The 19,384-nt window shown below is 32.6% G+C and overlaps 1 protein-coding gene across 2 annotated transcripts in view; it reads right to left on the reverse strand.

The window, feature by feature from the left end:
- Nucleotides 1–19,384, reverse strand: part of NUP107 (nucleoporin 107) — a 59,593-nt gene that overhangs the window by 37,002 nt on the left and 3,207 nt on the right. The window contains exons 4-12 of one of the 2 annotated variants that reach the window (XM_037847772.1): nucleotides 18,880–18,995; nucleotides 16,793–16,937; nucleotides 15,286–15,389; nucleotides 13,964–14,091; nucleotides 13,153–13,201; nucleotides 6,689–6,760; nucleotides 6,202–6,290; nucleotides 3,972–4,050; nucleotides 2,265–2,378 (exon numbers count right to left, since the gene is read on the reverse strand). In XM_037847772.1, the coding sequence (XP_037703700.1) occupies nucleotides 2,265–2,378; nucleotides 3,972–4,050; nucleotides 6,202–6,290; nucleotides 6,689–6,760; nucleotides 13,153–13,201; nucleotides 13,964–14,091; nucleotides 15,286–15,389; nucleotides 16,793–16,937; nucleotides 18,880–18,995 (896 nt within the window). Of the gene's footprint in view, nucleotides 1–2,264; nucleotides 2,379–3,971; nucleotides 4,051–6,201; nucleotides 6,291–6,688; nucleotides 6,761–13,152; nucleotides 13,202–13,963; nucleotides 14,092–15,285; nucleotides 15,390–16,792; nucleotides 16,938–18,879; nucleotides 19,023–19,384 lie in introns of both variants that reach the window. The other variant, XM_037847773.1, reaches the window with a different exon arrangement.

Genomic DNA, 19,384 nt, shown 5'->3' on the forward strand with positions numbered 1-19,384 from the left:
AAGGGTTTGGTATCCAGAATATACCATGAATTTCTATAACTCAACAATAAAAAGACAAACAACCCAACTAAAAAATGGGTAAAAGAAATGAATAGACATTTCTCAATTAGGAAATACAAATGGCCAAAAAGCACATGAAAAGATGTTCATCTTCACTGGTTATTAGGGAAATGCAAATCAAAACCACAATGAGATATCATCTGATACCTACACTAGGAATGGCTGCTATTATACAAAAAGGAAGCTACAAGTGTTGGAGAGGATGTGGTGAAATAGGAACACTTATACACTGCTAGTGGGAGTGGAAAATGGTGTAGCTGCTGTGGAAGACATTTTGGAGGTTCCTCAGAAAGTTAAGTATAGAGTTAGTTACCTTATGATCCAGGAAAACTGCAATTCTTCAGTATATACCCAGAAGAACCGAAAGCAGGGATGCAAACAGACATTTGCACACTATGCTCATAGTGGCATTATTCACAATGGCCAAAAGATGGAAACAATCCAAGTGTCCATCAATAGATGAATGGATAAACAACATATGGTATATACATATGATGAAATATTATTCAGCAGTAAGAAGGCATGAAGTTCTAAAGCACGCAACAACCTGGCTGAACCTTGAGGACATCATGTTGAGTGAAATAAGCCTGACATAAAAGGAAAAATATTGTTTGAACTCACTAATATGACTAATTATAATATGTAAACCTATGGACATAAAATCTAGAATACAGGTTACTAGGAGATAGAATGAGGTCAGAGAATGGTGAGCAGTTGCTTAAGATGTGCAGAATTTTTAACTATGTTGAATATAAATGAGTAGAAATGCTTAAAGGTGTAACACATTATTGAGTATAATTAACAGTGCTAAATTATTGTGAATGTAGTTAATAGGGTAAGTTTAGAGTCATGTATGTCACTAGAAGGAAAGCCAGAGGTTAAAACATGGGACTGTATAACCCAGTAAATCTTGTGGTGGACAATGACTGTGATTAACAGGACAAATATAAAAAATTCCCTCCATAAACAAGAACAAATGTATGAACTTTTACAAGGAGTTAATAATAGAGTGGTATATGGGAAAAACGTACCTATTGCAAACTATGGACTATGCTTAACAGTATTATCTTAATATTCTGTCATCAATATTAACAAACTTACACACCAATGCTAGGGATCAATGATGGGTGCTGGGGGAAATAAGGGGTATGCAACGTTTTGGGTTTTCTCTCTTTTTTTTTCCTTTTTTAACCAGAAGTAATGAAAATGTTCTAAAATTGTGGTGATGAATGCACAGCTATGTGATGATACTGTGAGCCACTGATTGTATACGTTTGATCAATTGTATGGTGTGTGACTATATCCTCAATAAAACTGCATTAAAAAACACCATCTGTGGTTATGTACAGACAGTAGGACCTTGAGAGTTTCCATTTTTCAAGCCTCCAGTAATGTGATCATGTTTTTGTTTTCTCTTTTTAAAAATAATCTCTCTTGTTCACCAGTTGATTTCTAGTATCTTGTATATTACCTTGCAAAGTGGCTGGGACTTAAAAATTTTTTGAATAAATGAGTTGGTACTGTCAACTTTTCTTAAAAAACAGGAATGATGCTTAAGAAACCAAGATTTTCTACTATGAAGAATTAGTTAATATATGCTAATGTTTTATAACACAGAAGTAATAACAAATAACAGTTTGAACTAACATACATCTGCAAGAGTGCTGCAAAACAGCTACAATATGATACCCAAAGTTTGAAGCTCCTACACATCGGACTACCTCATCTGAAAGATTAAACAAAGCCATCCAGTAAACTAATTAGATCCTTTACATTCTACTACAAGATCTGAAATATCCCCAGGGAGGTTACTTTTTAAAGAGGTGAGGTTAAAAAGAGATGTTTGAAGGCTACCATAGCTTTCAAGTGAGTGTCACCTGGAAGAGTAATTAGGGTTAGGGTTATCTTCAACAGTCAGGACTGGAAGTAAGGGTGATATGCCCAGGGTATACAGTGCAAAAGTGTGTGGAAAGTTTGACTTCTTATAAAAATTTTTCTAATAATTAGAGTTGTGCCAATTAAAGTGGACTTTCTGAGAAAATGTGTTTCTTATCACTGGAAATGTTCAAATAGGAGTTAGATCCAGAAATACCGTGAAAAGGATTTCTGCATTGAAGAGGCATACTAGGTGGCCACAAAGATCCCTTCCAACTTAAAGAATCTATGATTTTTGAAACTGGACAAGCAAATTATACATGATTCACCTCTTCTGTCATCCCAGCACGGATTAGAGTGAAAAGGTATTTGAGTAATCTGACTTCATCTTCTCGATCCAGATCATCAAGAGGCATTTTCTGTCTTATAGGAGCATCAGGGTCCTATAATTAAAAAAATCATTAACTATAAATCCATTGTTCCCACATACTTTTTAAACATCATTAAGAGGTGATAAATCTATCTATATTTTATATACTGAAATATATTCATTTCTGATTTAGTTAGGTAACAAAGGGAATGAAAGTGTCACAAGTATTACAAATAGTAATACAATTATCTGCTGGCCCAGTCAAAAGACTCCACTGGCTCACAAAGATACATGCCTAGTTCAGGCAAGATGGAAACACCCCTAGGCCAGACCAACCAGTTAACCTTAGAATTGTTAGTCATTATGCAAGATGAATTGAACTTCACTCTGTTAGATCAGCTACATGGCCAAGTTAATTCCAAATGGAATTAGACACAAATAGAAGATGAACACAGAGGAGAAACTGAAGGACTCCCTATCCATCCTGTGACTAGAAAGAACTCAGCAGGCACTTCCTGAGAATATACAGAAAGAGTACCATTATGGGATTAATGCCATATAAAACACATCAGTGCTCAATAAAAAAATTTTTACACAGATTTCTAATAAAGATTTGCCAAAAAAAAAAAGCAAACCAAAAAACTTTAAACAGTTATTTCTATGCACTAACTTCCAAAGACAGAAAGAAATGTGCTTTTAAACATCTGAGATCACGTACTGTCCTCCATTCACTGGTAAGTAACATTGGAGCTACATGATTAATTTCAAATGTAAAACTATTTTAATGTAACTTAAGAAAGAAAAGAAATTCTGACTATTTCAAAGTATGAACATCAGTTCAAAAAATGGAATGCATGATAGATCAACTGGCTACTTCCATAAAAAAAATTTTGCACACACTGAATTTTAAGAAGTTTTCAAAATAAATGAGTAAATGTTTTTATTATTTCATTTTGGAGCATGGTCTCTTTCTGGCAAAAGGCAATCACTTTCTAGATGTAAAGAGTAAATGATTTTCAGCTGTTACTTACTCAAGGTAATTTAGTTATGTTTATTTCATGCTCTTCCAGTAGTTCCCAAACAATTTTCATCTAAAACCATATCTGTTTCCAAATGGAATTTTATGAATTTTTTCATCTTCTATTTATTTCTCCCTATTCTTCACTATAAATATTGAATTCACATGCCCCACCACCTGTCACCAAGCTCTATTCCTTTATTTTTGCAATAATCAGACCCTCATTCTTTTCAAATCCACCAAATGTTATTCCCAGTCCTCATATATGATTTAGAATAAACTTTCTAATCTCAAGCTATTTCACAAGGCTTCATTTTTCTCCTGCATTCTATATAAAAGAGCTTTCATAGTTCACTACCTTATAGTTGAAGAGCTCAAACCTTGCTCAGACAAAAATTAATTATTTTTTAATTCTGGTAAGTCATGTACAATTTCTGCACTTCTTCAACAGTTTACAACTCATAGGCCATGCATATATTCAAATTCATTCCATCATAATCAAATGCAATTTAGTTGTTTTACAGTTAAATTTTAGTATGTGCAAACCTTTGGGAAACTAAAACATGGAATCAAGGAAAGAAAAATTCTCAGGCTTAAAAAAAACATCACTTAACTTTGAAAGCAACTTTCATTTTAAAGAACGCTTACCAATTCAGTGACAAGAGGACGGACAGTTCCTATATAAGAAGTTAGTTTCCGCTGTTTCAAAGTATGCAGAGTATTTTCCCTGAGAGAAAAAGCAAGTAGGAAATTCTTTAAAAGGAGCAATATTAATAGGTCTATTAAGAAAAACCAAATCACAGAAAACTAAAAAAAATGCAAAAATCCTTAATACAGAAAAGTCTTAACTTTCGAAAAACTGCCCTTTTCACCCAACATTACAAAAACTTTCAAGCGTACAAGGTTGAAAGAATTTTACAGCCACCATCTAGCCCTCTATTCATCTATTAATTCACTTTTTTTGATGCATTGACAACAAATTTCAGCATTCATGTTGTTTATTTTTTTTTTATATACAATTCACATGCAATGAAATGCACAAATTATATATATATATTTGCTGAGTTTGGGCAAATACTCCTCTATATGTAGAACTGCTGGGAAATAGTTTAGGTGTAGGTTTAGTTTTATAAGTAACTGCTAGACCTTTTCCCATTTTATATTTCCTCTCACAGTGTATGAGACTTCCAGTAGCTCTACATCCTTGTCAACATTTGGTATTATCAGTCTTTAATTTTAGTCATTCTGGTAGCTGTATAGTGGTATGTCATTGTGGCTTAGCTGACAATTCTCAGATGACTAATGATGTTGAGTACTTTTTCATGTCCCTATTTGTTTACCTGCTTTTATGACATATCTGTTCAACTTTTTTGCTCTTTTAATGGGTTATCTTTTTATTGTTGAGTTGTAGGTTTTTATGACTCCTGGATATAAGTTCTTTTCACATATGTTATGTGAATGCTTTCTTACAGTCTGTGGCTTCCCCCTATTCATTTTCTTAATGGTGTCTTTTAATGAGTTGTTTCTTATTTTGATGAAGTCAAATCAGTCAAAAACATTTCTGATTACTGCTTTGTATCACTTGAGAAAAATCTGCCTACCCCCAAGTCACAAAGATAGTCTTTGTTTTCTTACAAAAGCTTTGTGGTTTTAGCTTTCTAACATTTAGAACTATAATCCATCTTGAATTAATTGTTGGATATGGGTCTGAGGTAGGGGTTAAGGTTAATCTTTTTCCACATAGATATGCAGTTTTTCAGCACAATTTGTTGGAAAGACATGCCTTTCCCTACTGAATTGCCTTGGCAGCTTTGTTGAAAACTATATGAGTATACAGCTGTGGATCTATTTCTAGATTCTCTTTTCTATCCCATTGGTCAATAAGAAAATGAGACTAACTCATGAAAAACTTGCAAAATAAGGCCCTTAACATAGACAGGCATCTTAACTTAAAATTTTTTTACCCTGAAAATGAAAATTTCTTTCTCCAAAAAATCACAAGTATTCAATATTTAATTTTTAACACACAATGCATAGCACTAATTCCTAGTTAAGCAGAAACAAGATAGTAATTGACTGACAGACCTTGTACATACATAATGTTACTGAATTCAAAGGCAATCTGAACTTTTTCAAGCTTTGAAATCAACTATTTTCTGACTTCAAGTTGTTATCATAATTTAGAAGTATTTAAGGATGTAGGGAAAAGCAATTAAAATAAGGCAGAAGTGTGATCTTGATGATTAAATTACAATTATTCAGAAAAAGCAGGAAGGTGATTGTTTGAAAACATAAACCATGTCACTTTTCTATTCTCAAGGTTTGCCATCATACTTAGAATCCAAAACCCTTACCCAGACCTACTTATAAAAGCCCCATATGATCTGGCTGTCTCCAATCTCTTTTCCTACCATTCTTTTTCTTGCTGTGTTCACACTGGCCTCCTTGAGCAAGTACCTTATTTTCTCAAAGTTTCTGCAATTTCTGTTCCCACCTAGAACACATGTACCCCCAGATTTTTGCATGAATTGCCTCCTTTAATTCTTAAAAACTCTTATTACCTCAGAGAGGCCTTCCCTATATGTTGTTCTATTTAAAACAGCATCCACTGTCACCCCCTACTCCTTAACTCTGATTCATTTTTTTTTCAAAGCTCTTTTTACCTGACAGAATATATATTTGTTTGTTGTCTACCTCTCTTATGCAATTTTAAGTTCCTTAAAGGCAGGGTTTTTTTTGTTTGTTTGTTTATTTACCAATTTTGCTCACTGACTGAATAGTACCTGGCAAACAGTAAGAACTAAATAAATATTTGTTGAAAGATGAATGAACGAAACCAAGGTTAAGAGGCTTCAAGAATAAAAGTTCAGTTACTTACCAATATACTGATTTTGCATAAAACTCAATATTATCAGAAAAATCTCCAATTTCATCTTTGGCAATGCTCTCTAACCAATCTACCACCAGCTAGGAAAGAAATAAGCAAGTATTAATGACAAGATCTGTTAGTGTTTTATTTAAAGTGGTAACTACTACCCTTAATTCAAAAAAAGTTTCTGATTTCAAAAATATCAAGTAACCATGTTTTTTTACCACTACCTTTACTTTTTTAAATAAATGAACATTATGGCAAGAGAACGATATTTTCTTAGGAATGACAGTCTTTAACAGGTTATTCTTGGAAATATGAGTTATTTTAAAACCAAAGAGCAAGGTTTCTAAATTCCTTTTAATTACACACAAAAAGGTCTGGTAGAAAAAATTAAGGAAAAAAAGTTAAAAATTAAAAAAAACTTCAGTTCTATGTATGCCATTTACTTTTTCTCCACATTTCATTAAAAAATATTTTAAAATTCTAATCATACCTGACCTTGTCGGACAAGTGAATCTCTCTGAAACAATGCCTCCACCACTGCCTTTTCACTGGCATTAACAGCCTGTTTAAAAAATATATAGATACTTAAAGAAAGGAAGAAAGAAAGGAAAAGAGGATGCTCTAAGAATATAATTTCAAAAGAAAGGTAAAAGTGAATCTGAACTACATATATTTAACTACCCCGTACAGTAACATCTTACTACAAAGCAAATCTGCATATATAACTGAACAATATTTAAACTGCCAGATCAATTTACAGCTGCTATTATCTAATATTATAATTCTTTTACTGTACTTGGAATTTAAAAATTCTATTTCCCCCAAGACGTTGTTTTAAGGGAAAAATAAAACATAAAACCAAAAATATAATAATTAAGGAATGGATGCAGTCATTTACATGTTCAAAAATGAACCTTTGAAAACTTTAAAACGTTTCATTCTCTGCCGCAGAAGTTGAAAGGTGATAAAACCTGAGAACAATCCGAGGTTCTTAAGAGTGACTTTGTAAGACAATTTGACATAAACATTAGCAAACAGTACTAAGTATATTAAAAGGATAATATACTGTGACCAAGTATACATGGGTCAAATCTATTAATTAATCCACCTTATTAAAAGGAGAAAAGCCACAAGAATACCTTGACAGACACCAAAATGTCATATGATAAAATTATCTTCATAAACTAGAAATGAAAGGATACTTTTAAAATATAATAAATTGAAAGTTATAGCAAACAACATACTTTACCATAAAGTGTCTGAGAACTCTCCTTTTTAAAGTCCAGAATGATGGAATGGATATGAATCCCTGCTATTAGTTAACTTACTTTGAAAGTTCTAGCTGATATTAATGAGACCAGAAAAGAAACTAAGTATTAAAAACTATGGAAAAAGAGTCAAAAGCATCACTAATTGCAGATAACAGGATTGCCTATCTAGAAAACCAAAGACAATCAATGGAAAACTATTCACTGAGATCAGTTAAGATGGCCCAAAATAAGATAAACAACTATATATAAGATAAGCAGTTTTCTTAGATGTTCACAGCATACTGTTGGAATGAAGTATTGCGGAATAAATAAATGAACAGATTAAAAAGGTAACACTAGCATGTCTGGAAGTTTTTATTAGAAAAGAAGTCAGCTGTTGGTGACAGGGCTGCCTTCCTGAAGGGTATTTTGTTCTGAAAGTCTTTAAAATGTAGCAAGCCATTTGCAAAAGTAATTCTAGGGAATAATCAGACAAGTGCATAAAGATGTAATGTTTAGGTTTATTAATCATAACACTGCTTGATTAATATTAGGGCCTACTGTCCTAAAATATGAAACATTAAATAAATTCAGCCTAACAACACAAACAAAACAGCCATTAAAAAAAAAAACTGCAAATAAATTAATGACTATAATTACCTGAAAAAATATTTAAAATATATTTTAGGGGAAAAAGCAGATTAACAAATATGTATTTATTATAAAAATGTTTATTTATTTTCTTCCTTCTTGACTATACATAGTTGTTTTAGTTATGAATTACTTTTGTAATCAGGAAATAAAAAGTAATTAAATGCCCAAAAGGCATCTAGTCTTGATAGTTTTATGGGCATAATTTTATCAGATAATTCTTTTGTTCTTCAAACAGAACATTAAAAAAATGATGAAAGACTTCTGAACTTGTTCTGAAGGACAGCATGATTCTAGACACCAAAAGTGGCTGAGGATAACTGATTAAAAAAAAGGAAACACATTTAGGAGAATCATAAATTAAATATTAGCTAATGAAATTTAGTAGTATACTTAGAAATGCATCATGACTGAAAGTTTATCCTATCTGAAGATAATTCAACATTAGGGAATCTATTATTGCATGCCACTACCTTAATAAACTAAAGAAGATACCTATAGAACCTAAAAAACATTTGAATGCATTCAATACCCATTCCAACTCTTAGCAAGTTAGGAGAAAAAAATGTCCTTAACCTACAGTAAAACATCAAATGTGAAGATGAAACAGAAAAGCATTCTTATTAGAAGTCAGGAACAAGTAAAGAATACCTGCTGTCACTGATATAATTTAACACTGTATAGGTGTTCCTACTCAATGCAATTAGGCAAGTATAAGAAATAAGAGGTGTAAAGATTGGAAAGGATTAAAGAAAACTCACTATTTGTAGAAGATGACTACCCTAGATAGAAAACTCATAGAATTAAATGAAAAAGGTACTGGAGCTAGTAAGACTTCAGAAAGATGGCCCAAAACAAATTATACATACGTATAAATCAATAGCTTTCTATTTGACAGTAATAACTGGAAAACCAATAGAAGAGAATCTACTCACAGTGGGGTTCATATGGGATTTTATGGAGACAAGGACAAGGTCTATAGAAAAATACAAAATATCTGAATAAACTGAAATATACTGTGTTTATAACTGGGAAGATTCAACATGGTAAAGATGTCATTTCTTCCCAAATTAATTTACAAATTCAATATAACTTCAATATATACCCCAATAAGATTTTTTTTAAATGGAAATTAAGTTCATCTAAGAAAAAAATAATCAAAAGAACAGCCAAAAAATGTAGCTAAAAAAGGTATTTTATATTGGAAACCATATATTTGTAGGAAATTCTACAACTCAACAATAAAAGATTAACAGACTAATTAAATAATGGGCAAAATACATGAATACACATTTTTCCTAAGAGGAAATACAGATGGTTAAGAAACACATGAAAGATGCTCATCTTCACTAGCTATTAGGGAAATGCAAATCAAAACCACAATGAGATATCATCTCACGCCTACTAGAATGGCTGCTATTAAACCAGAAACTACAGGTGTTAGAGAGGATGTGGTGAAATAAGAACACTTATTCACTGCTGGTGGTAATATAAAATGGAACAGCCATTGTGGAGGTGGTCTGGCAGTTCCTCAGGATGCTAAGTATATGCCTTATGATCTGGCAATCCTGATACTCAGGATATACCCAGAAGATTTGAAAGCAGGGATGCAAACAGACATCTGCACACTGATCTTCACAGCGGCATTATTCATAATTGCCAAAAGATGGAAACAACCTAAGTGTCCATCAACAGACGAATGGATAAACAAAATGTGGTATACACATACAATGGAATATTATTCAGCCATAAGAAAGAATGAAGTCTTGAAGCACGTGACAACATGGATGAACCTTGAGGACATTATGTTAAATGAAATAAGTCAGACACAAAAGGACATATATTGTATGATCTCAATAATATGAACTAATTATAATATGTAAACTCATAGATGTAAAATCTAGAATATAAATTACTAGGCTATAGAATGAGGCTAAAGAATGGGGAGCAGTTGCTTAATAGGAACGGAATGTTTAACTAGGTTAACTTAAACACTTGGAAATGGACAGAGGTGCCAGTAGCGCATTATTGCGAGAATAATTAATAGTACTGAATAGTGTGTGAATGTGGTAGAAAGAGGAAATGTAGAGCCACGTATGTCACCAGACGTAAAGTTGGAGGTTAAACATGGGAATGTATAACAGTAAATCTTGTGGTGGACTATGACTAACTGTACAAATGTAAAAAATATAAAAAAGTTCTTTCATGAACTAGAACAAATGTATGACACTATTACAAGGAGTTTATAATAAAGAGTTATATGGGGGGAAAATGTTCCTATTGCAAACTATGGACTAGAGTTAGTAATATTTTAATATTCTTTCATCAACAGTAACAAAATGTACCACACCAATACTATGGGCCAACAATAGCAGGGGAGATAAGGAGTATGGGAGGATTTGGGTTTTATTTTTTTATCCTTTTTTCTTTTCTGGAGTAATGAAAATGTTCTAAAATTAATCATGGGGATGTACGCACAACTATGTGATGATACTGTGAGCCACGGATTGTATGGGGATTTACCCTAACAAATAGTAAAACATTTATGTTAGAATGACTAAAGTTGTGTAGTATTGGCTTTCAAATGTGTGAATCAATAAAACAGAAAAGATCCATGAATAAAAATGATTTGGGGTGGAAGAGTGCTAACTTCCATCTTTCCTGCCTGCTGTCGCCGTGGAACAAGTCATCTCCTGTTAACCATATAACTGGAAACTATAAGACATAACCAAGTAAAAATGCTTGAACTAACATCAACCAAAAAGATAATATAAAATAATGCTTCAACAGATATGTTTAACAGGTTATTAGAGATCATTAAAAAGAAAACAGTGAATTAAAAGATAGCTAAGAAGAACTACTAGCCAGAATGAAGCAGAGGGAGACAAATGGATAGAAACATAAGAGACACAGTGAAAAGGTTTTATCACATATGTAAGTAGAGTCCCAGAAGGAGAGGAAAGGTAAGACACTGGGGCAGAAGCAAAATTTGATGAGATAATAGCTGAGAATTTTCCAAAACAGACTAAGGACATGAGATCCCAGATTCAAGAAGCATTACAAACCTCAAAGAGAAAGCGTATCACAGTAAATTGCTTCAAACTGAAGATAAAGACAAAAACCTTAAAAGCAGTCAAATTAAAAAGAGAGACTTTCAAAGGAGCAAAAATAAAACTGACATTATTTTGCTGAAGAAATAATGGAAGAAAGAAGCAATGGAATGTATCTTCAAAATGATTAAAGAAAACAGCTACCAATTCAGCAAAATATTCCTTGAAAAAGAAGGTGAAAGGAAGACAGTTCCAGGACACAAAAAAAAATGACAGCATTTGTCATCAGCAGATATTCACAAAAAGGACCTATTAAATTATATCCTTCAGGAAGAAATATAACCCCAGATGGGGAGTCATGAAGAGCAATAGAAAAAGTAAATGTTTGGGTAAATGTAAATGCGCGTTAACTGTGTAAAAATAATGTCTTGATTTAAAATATACACATTAAGAATACACAATGTATATAACATGGGGTGGGGCAGTAAATGAAGTTGATGTTGTGAAAACCCAGGGCCCTGGGCCCTGCCCCCTCCTCTATTACTGAGATACACCCAGCCATCTACATGACCAGGCAACAGGCCCTTCCCCCCAGGGGGGGAAGCATTAAAATTTCCCTCCCCTAATCATTGTTAGTAACTAAATCTCGGGATACCTTCTTGTAACCAAATCTTGTGAGAAAGTCCGTTGTCACAAACCTTTATAAGCCACCCCCCCTTGGCACTCCTTTCTCTCTGTGGAATCGTGGAATGCTGACTTCACTTTCCTTATCTGCTGCCATTGGGAAAAATCATCTCCTGTTTTGTAAGTCCCTAATTAAACTCATGGGTAACTCAAAAAAAAAAAAAAAAAAGGTTTGGTATATTATTACCAACCAATGAAGAAAGGATGGCCTATTTGATAAATGATGTCAGTATAATTGGATACCTATTTGTAAAAACTTAAATGTCTTGCTTACTTCATAGACAAACTTATTCTGATGAATTCATAAGCTTAATATGTAGAAAGTGCAACTTAAATTTAGGAGAAAACACAAGAGAATACCTTTATAATAGATAAGAAAGGCTTTTCTTATCAAGACACAAAATAGCAAATAATGAAAGTAATCATGATAGATGTGACCAGATCAAAATGGAAATATCTTTTTGACAAAGACCCCTTATCAAAGTTAAAAGACAAGCAAAAGAATGGAGAACATCTTTAACGTATATTTAAGAGAAAAGAGTTTATAAAAAAAAGAACAAAGGATATAAATAGAGAACTTATAGAAGAAATGTATGTGGATAAGAATGAAAAGATACTCCCAAGGATATGCATATTAAAGCAATGAGGTATGCTTTCCCCAGATTGGCAAAAATTCAAATAATTGATAATATCCCATACTGGAGTAAATATTTTCATATACTGTTAGTGAGAGTGTAAACTGGTACATACTATTAGAAAGGTAATACAATAATCTCTATTAAACATTAACCCAGCAATTTCACTTTTAGAAATAGAGGAAATACTCAAACATGTGCAAAAAGTATTATGAAGAAGAATGTTCACTCTAGCACTGATTGCTACAGCAAAAATAATAGAAATGACCTAAATATGTCCAGCAGAATGCCCGAAAAAATTATGGTATATTTATACTCTGTCATATTATTAAAAAATTAAGGTAAACCAAATGCACTGACATGAAAAAACTAAAAAAAAATTAAGAAATGAAAAAAAGAAACTCAGTATATACAGATGAAATCATACTATATGTTAAAAAAACCTGTGTGTGTGCGTGTATATATATATACACATACACTTGAATATGCCTACATACCCATACATACAGGAAAATGTCTGGTAGGATAACAAATTGTTAGACTGAATAGTAAGAGGGATAAAAGAGGACTTTTACCTTTACTTTACAATATAAATCAATATTTGAATATTTTATAAAATAGTATCATTTATTTACTTTTAATTTTTAAGCATTTTTAAGGGAAAGAAAATAATACAAAACTTACTGTAGTCACAAACATATTTTCATCTTCTAATGCAAACTGTATTCTATCTCTGGGGAAAAGTAACACAAAACAAAAAAAGCTTTATTTCACATGAGCACATGAAAGTACCTTTTATGCTATCTGCATGCACAAACCTGCATTCTATCCAATGTAAACAAATGTGCTTCCAATTAACTTAGCCATCACACTTTAAATACAAGACACTAGTGGAAAATGCCTGCTGAACCTGACATGACACCTGAACAAACTGATTATTTGCTAAAAATACACATTGCAAAAAGTTTTTAGCAGCTACCAGGATAAAAAGATGAACTCAGTTCTCTCTATTAATGCATACACCTAACTTTTTAATACAGTGTTTTCACATGGCAAAAATAAAAAAGCAATATGATTTTGTTTCAAGATTTTCTCACAAGGATGAGAAATCAACAGAATGAGAAGAAACCACTAAGCATCTGAGAGAAGGCAAATTTGTTTAACTTCTTTCAAACCTCCATGTCAGTACCTATTATATTAAGTCTACCTTTCAGTTCTTTTTCTTAATCTTGCCTAAATATTTCTGTTTGTAGCACTTCCTTAAATCTTTTTTCTTTTCTTTATATATATCCAATTTTTTAGTATATATATGACCTGATATCATCCTCTTTCCTCACAACTCACTCCTAACAACTAAGATATTAGAATTAGGAAAAACAAGGATCAAATAAAGCAAAACTATTTCGAAGTACATTCTACCCTAACTTTTAAATTAATGTGACTATTGGCTTGTCACCTTATTTTTATTTTATTTATGTGTGCCTCACAAATTTACCTGTACAAAGAAGCCAGCAGCCTCCATGTGACCATCTCCTGTTGAAGAAGCCAGAGCATACTGGCTGTCTTTGAAAACTTTTGAAGTCCTGGTGTTGCTCGGCTCACTACTTTACTCAGTATGTTCACCTGAATTAAAAACACAGATGTAAAGAGGCTAATTTTCTGTAACATTTAAAGTCACTAATAACTTTGTATTCTTCAAGTATATAGTGCTAACACTACACAATTTTAGAATTTTACCACTATCTATTCTTTCTGAGTTAAATTTAATGTAACATTCCCAAAAGAAATTTTTTTGGATAAGGTGTGTTTGTGTGAGTGTATATGTAAAAGTTTAATGTACCACAGATTTCAGATTCAACAATATTAGCCATGGGTACATTTGTTTCTTACGATACATCTACTCAGAAGATAAGCTATATTTAAACTATATCTGGCAAAATCATAATATGAATATAGGAGCAATGAAATTAAAAATATTTTAAAATTATGTTTGAAAAATTTAGAGCATGTAACAAGTCAAGAAAAAATGTTTTCCTAAGATTGGTACTGAAATATTTTTCACTTCTAAACAAAAAGCCAACCCAAGTTCCTGTTGTTCCAAAACAGTAGTTCTTAATCCTTTCTGGGACTGAGGCACATATAAAAGTCTAATGAAAGTTACAAACATGCTCCACTGAAACACACACAATATAGTACATCCAATTTCAGGAAGCTTACGGATCCTTGCTAAAGGAAATGTTTCTCAAAGATTATGACTAGGACTATCCTTATCTTATCACAGGTAATTAAAAAACAGGATCATTCTCATTCAGAACATGAAAAATCACCACCCAACAAGTTATCCCATCCTTTAAAAAATGTTTACAAAGTAATGTTACTAGTGTTTCAAGACTAACGTTTGATAAACATTTTATCTGTACTTCTCATTCTTTATTAAATTTTTAAATTTTCCTCAGTTGTAATCACTTCACTAAGTGATCGTTATTGCTTACTATTATTAAATTACTGCTTTTATTCAGAGATCAATTACTGAAATAATAAATGCTCAAAATATATTGACTATTACTGTCATTATTTCAATTATTCTTGAACACAATAGTTCTCAATTTTTTTTTTTCTCAAAGCCCATTTCCTTTTTTAAAGTAGGATCTTTTTGTCTCCAAAAACAAATCTTGTGCGGACCCTCAATCTGGCCAACCTCCCTCTTCCCTACCACCTCTGTCACTCATCCCTTAAGGTATGGAAATTAACAGGCTAATGCTGTGCAAAAATTAAAAGTATTGAAATGTAGACAATGATGGAGTGAAATTAGTTTACCTGACTGCCGCAAATGTTTTCATACTCTTCTATGAGGTCAAAAACTGTAGTTGAAGCATGCTTCAAAAAAGACTGCAGGAAATCAGAAAACATACTCATGGATGCTAGAACACATTAAAAAGAAAAGAAACAGAAAAGAGTTGAACGATACATTTCTAGGTAATTGTTTGAAAACTAAAAACAAAAGTACAAGTCTCTTAAGATCCCAAACATGTGTTAGCTTTATGATGATGACAAAATGATGGCGAACATATGAAATAAGGTATAGATACACTGACACTAACAGCAAGTATTTTTTTCCAAAAGGGAATGGTAACAACCAATCTGAAATTAACAAGGTGACAAGACTATGTAAAGAAAAAAAACAAAAAACAGTGAGCATTATAATGAGCTACTACTCCACACCCATAACAATGGCTATTATTTAAAAAACTGAAAATAACAAGAGTTGGAGAAGATGCGGAGAAATTGAAAAGTTTGTGCACTGTTGGCGGGAATGTAAAATGGTGCTGCTGCTCTGGAAAACAATTTGGTGGTTCTTCAAAAAGTTAAACAGAGAATTACCATATGACTTGGCAATTCCATTCCCAGGTATACACCCAAAGGAATTGGAAATAGGGATTTGAACAGATACTTGTACATCTATGTTCACAGCACCATTACTCACAATATCCAAAAGGTGGAAATAAGCCAAATATCCATCAACAGATGAATGCATATACAAAATGTGGTATTTACATGCATTGAAATATTATTCAGCCATAAAAAGGAATGAAGTTCTTTTTGATGCATGATAAAACAAGGATGAACCTTGAAAACATTATTCTGAGTGAAATAAGCCGGACGTATAAAGACAAATAATATATGGCTCCACTTACATGAAGTATCTAGAATAAGCAAATTTATAGAGACAGAACGTAGACTAGAAGGTTACAAGGGGCCATGGGGAGGAGGAAATGAGGAGTTATGGCTTAATGAACACTGAGTTTCTGTTAGGGGTAATGAAAAAGTCTTGGTAATGGATGGTGGTGATAGTGACACAACATTTTAAATGTTAATACCCTGAATTGCACACTTAAAAATGGTTAAAATGGCAAGACATTTATGTTTTATACAATACAATTAAAAAAAAAAAGGCAGCATTAGCATCTAGGCCAAAACAAAACATGTCAACAACATTAGAAAGATAAAAACTAACCCTAAAGAAAAAGAGAAGTTATTTGAACAGCACAAATATTACAGGAGTAAAGATATAGGAGACTTCTCCAATAACCTAACAGGGTGCTAGTTACACTGAAAGACAGAACAACAAGATGCTGCTGCAACTGAGAACTGAGGTGAGATTTTCAGCCTTCTAGAACTACTGCATTAAATGATTTACCTAGTCATTACCACAGCTAATTATTAGTGAAATATATATTATAATGAAGTTCAGGAATAGAAGATAATTTTCTTGATTTAAGAAAAGCAACAAGCTATTCTGTCATAAAGCTCAAATTCATTTTACCAGCTTCTCCAGGATCATCTTCGCGTAGCATGACAGCACTGAGAGTTATATCCTCTGCTACACTGTGGGGCTCTAGGTTTGTGAAGAGCCCTGAACGTTGTGATGAAAATGCAGCTGCCCAATTGCTGTCATCCAGATTAGTTACCTTTAAAAAAAAAGGAAGACACAGAAAAGTAATGGAGCTATTGACACTGAATGAACAAAGACTCACAAAAGTAACTAATAGACACATATTTCTTCTTTTCCTGGAAAGAATCACAAAAAAACTACTAATAGCAGTCGCCTTTGTAGAGAGGGAAGAGGGGGTAAATGTCAGGGGCTTTTGCTTTGTTTGGATCTTGATTTTAATAATCCAACTTAAATCTGAACACTTAATGATATATGTATTATCATGAATATATATAATGGATATTTGAAATGATAAAGGAATTTGTGTGTGTGTATCTGTGTGTGTGTATGTTGGTTAGATGTGTTAATGGTATTATGCTTATGATTAAGAAAAGAGTACTTATGTCTTAGAGATATATAATGAAGTACTTATGGATGAAATGGTATGGTATCTGGAATTTGTTCTAAAATAATGTGGGTATAGATGAAGCAAGATTAGCTGTATGTTCATAATTATTGAAGCAGGGCAATGGGAATAGAGGAGTTTACTTTACTGTTCTATTTTTGGTCATGTTTGAAAATATCCTTAAGAGAAAGTTAAAAAAAAGAAATCCACCTTTATCCAAAATTCAGACATGAACAACAATAAAAATGTATCTTTAAATCAATCTCCCCAAAGGAAAAAACCTAAAGGTAGATATGGTGCTCCTACATATTCATGAGGTAGAAACGATGTGCTCAGGAGGGCTCAGCAGCAGCTACTGAAAATTAATTAATATTTCACTTCCTTCTGCGGGAAGCACAAGGATCACACTGAAAATCTTAAACAGCAATAACATTTTGCAGTGAGTAAAATACTTGGGTTCATAGTCAAATCTTTGTAGGCAATATATCAACAGTGAATAATTTTACTTCCTTCGGGGCAAGCTATATATCCTCTCATGGCAAAAGAAATCAGGAAGATACTTTTGATTACAAAGTAATCTGCAAGCATTTGAATTTTGTATAATAAGCACTATATATTTTCTTTGCCTTCACTTTTAAAAGAGTGACAATTTTACTAATAATCTTGTAGCTCTGAAGCTGTATGATAGTAAAAGACATCTTCTTTGATAAACCTGGAGACACCCAATTCACTCACCTTTTTAAGTAGAACAAGGTAAAACCTGCCAAAATAAACCAATTTTATAAGCAGAGTAAAACTGTCTAATAACTAAATCATCTTTAGATATTAATACTCTAAAAATCCACAAGATTATAGTAAATAGAATGATTTAACCTTTGAAAGACAAGACGAGTTTAACATGCAAAGCCATTCTATAAAAAACACCTAATTTAGACAATTTAATTTGTACATAAAAATCCCTTTGCTTTCTTAATAAGCACAGAGTTGGGCAGGGGAACCATCTTATCTTGTTTCTGGAACAAAATGTGCCACAATGCTCTACAACTCTAACAAAACTGTTCTCTTTCCTCTCAAGTAAACACAAATTTTTCCTTTTTCTATAGGGCATTTTAAAAGTCTAGGTCAGGACATTCTGCATCAGTTTATACAATGAGTATCTCATCTATTTTTCCCAAAATTTCCTCTTTTCTCCCCTTTAATGAATTATTTTTCTTCCTTATGGTATTCTTCATCCACTACCCTTGGCTTCCTACTCCTGTATGCTTCCAAATAGGGCTCAGCTTTTGTAGCCATCAGCAAACAGCCACTGAACTTATTTCCTCTGGTATAGCAAACTACCCGATTAAAACATTTGATACACATCTAAAAGTTGCTGGTAGCACAGTTTACATCTGTAAGATGAGATTCTTAAAGGTTTGTTTTCTGAACGCCTAACCAAAAATTACTTTAATCCATATAATCTAGAGTTATTTTGATTTATGATGAATATGACTACAATTCTCATCAAAAGGTTTTTCAGCTGAATTTTATACTTTAATAAAAAGGGAGATTTCAGACCCATTCTTCTACATACCATGGACAGATTTCCCAAGAACCCTGAAGACTGTGTAAGCCGGGGAGACCTTCCTCCTGTTCCAAGAATGCAGGAAATATCTGGCTGCCTTAGTAAGCTTCGGTTCAGGGGAGTAACTATAAATAAGAGGTGAGTAAAAAGAATCCAAGGTGCATGAGCAATGATTAAAACAAAACAAGCTAACAAACAATACAGCATGTATAATTTTCAGTTTTCAGTTATTTAGATTCTAACTAAATAAATACTTTAAATGCTTACATTTTCATGACTAGAAGATTTAACTTCTTTTCCTAAATTTGAAGTTTTGGTACTAACAAGTTTACTGGGAAAATTTTTACTGCACTAAAGAAGCTTTCATTGTAAAATATGTGAATAGTAAAGAAAAAGTACAAAATGAGCCAATGAATTATTAATATTCTAATTGTAGAAAGCACACTGAGGATGCAGTATAGTGTATAGATGAGCTTTGGAGTAAGCAGACTATTGTTTGAATCCTGGTTACATT

Source organism: Choloepus didactylus, chromosome 8, assembly GCF_015220235.1.
Source record: "Choloepus didactylus isolate mChoDid1 chromosome 8, mChoDid1.pri, whole genome shotgun sequence".
Taxonomy (NCBI): domain Eukaryota; kingdom Metazoa; phylum Chordata; class Mammalia; order Pilosa; family Megalonychidae; genus Choloepus; species Choloepus didactylus.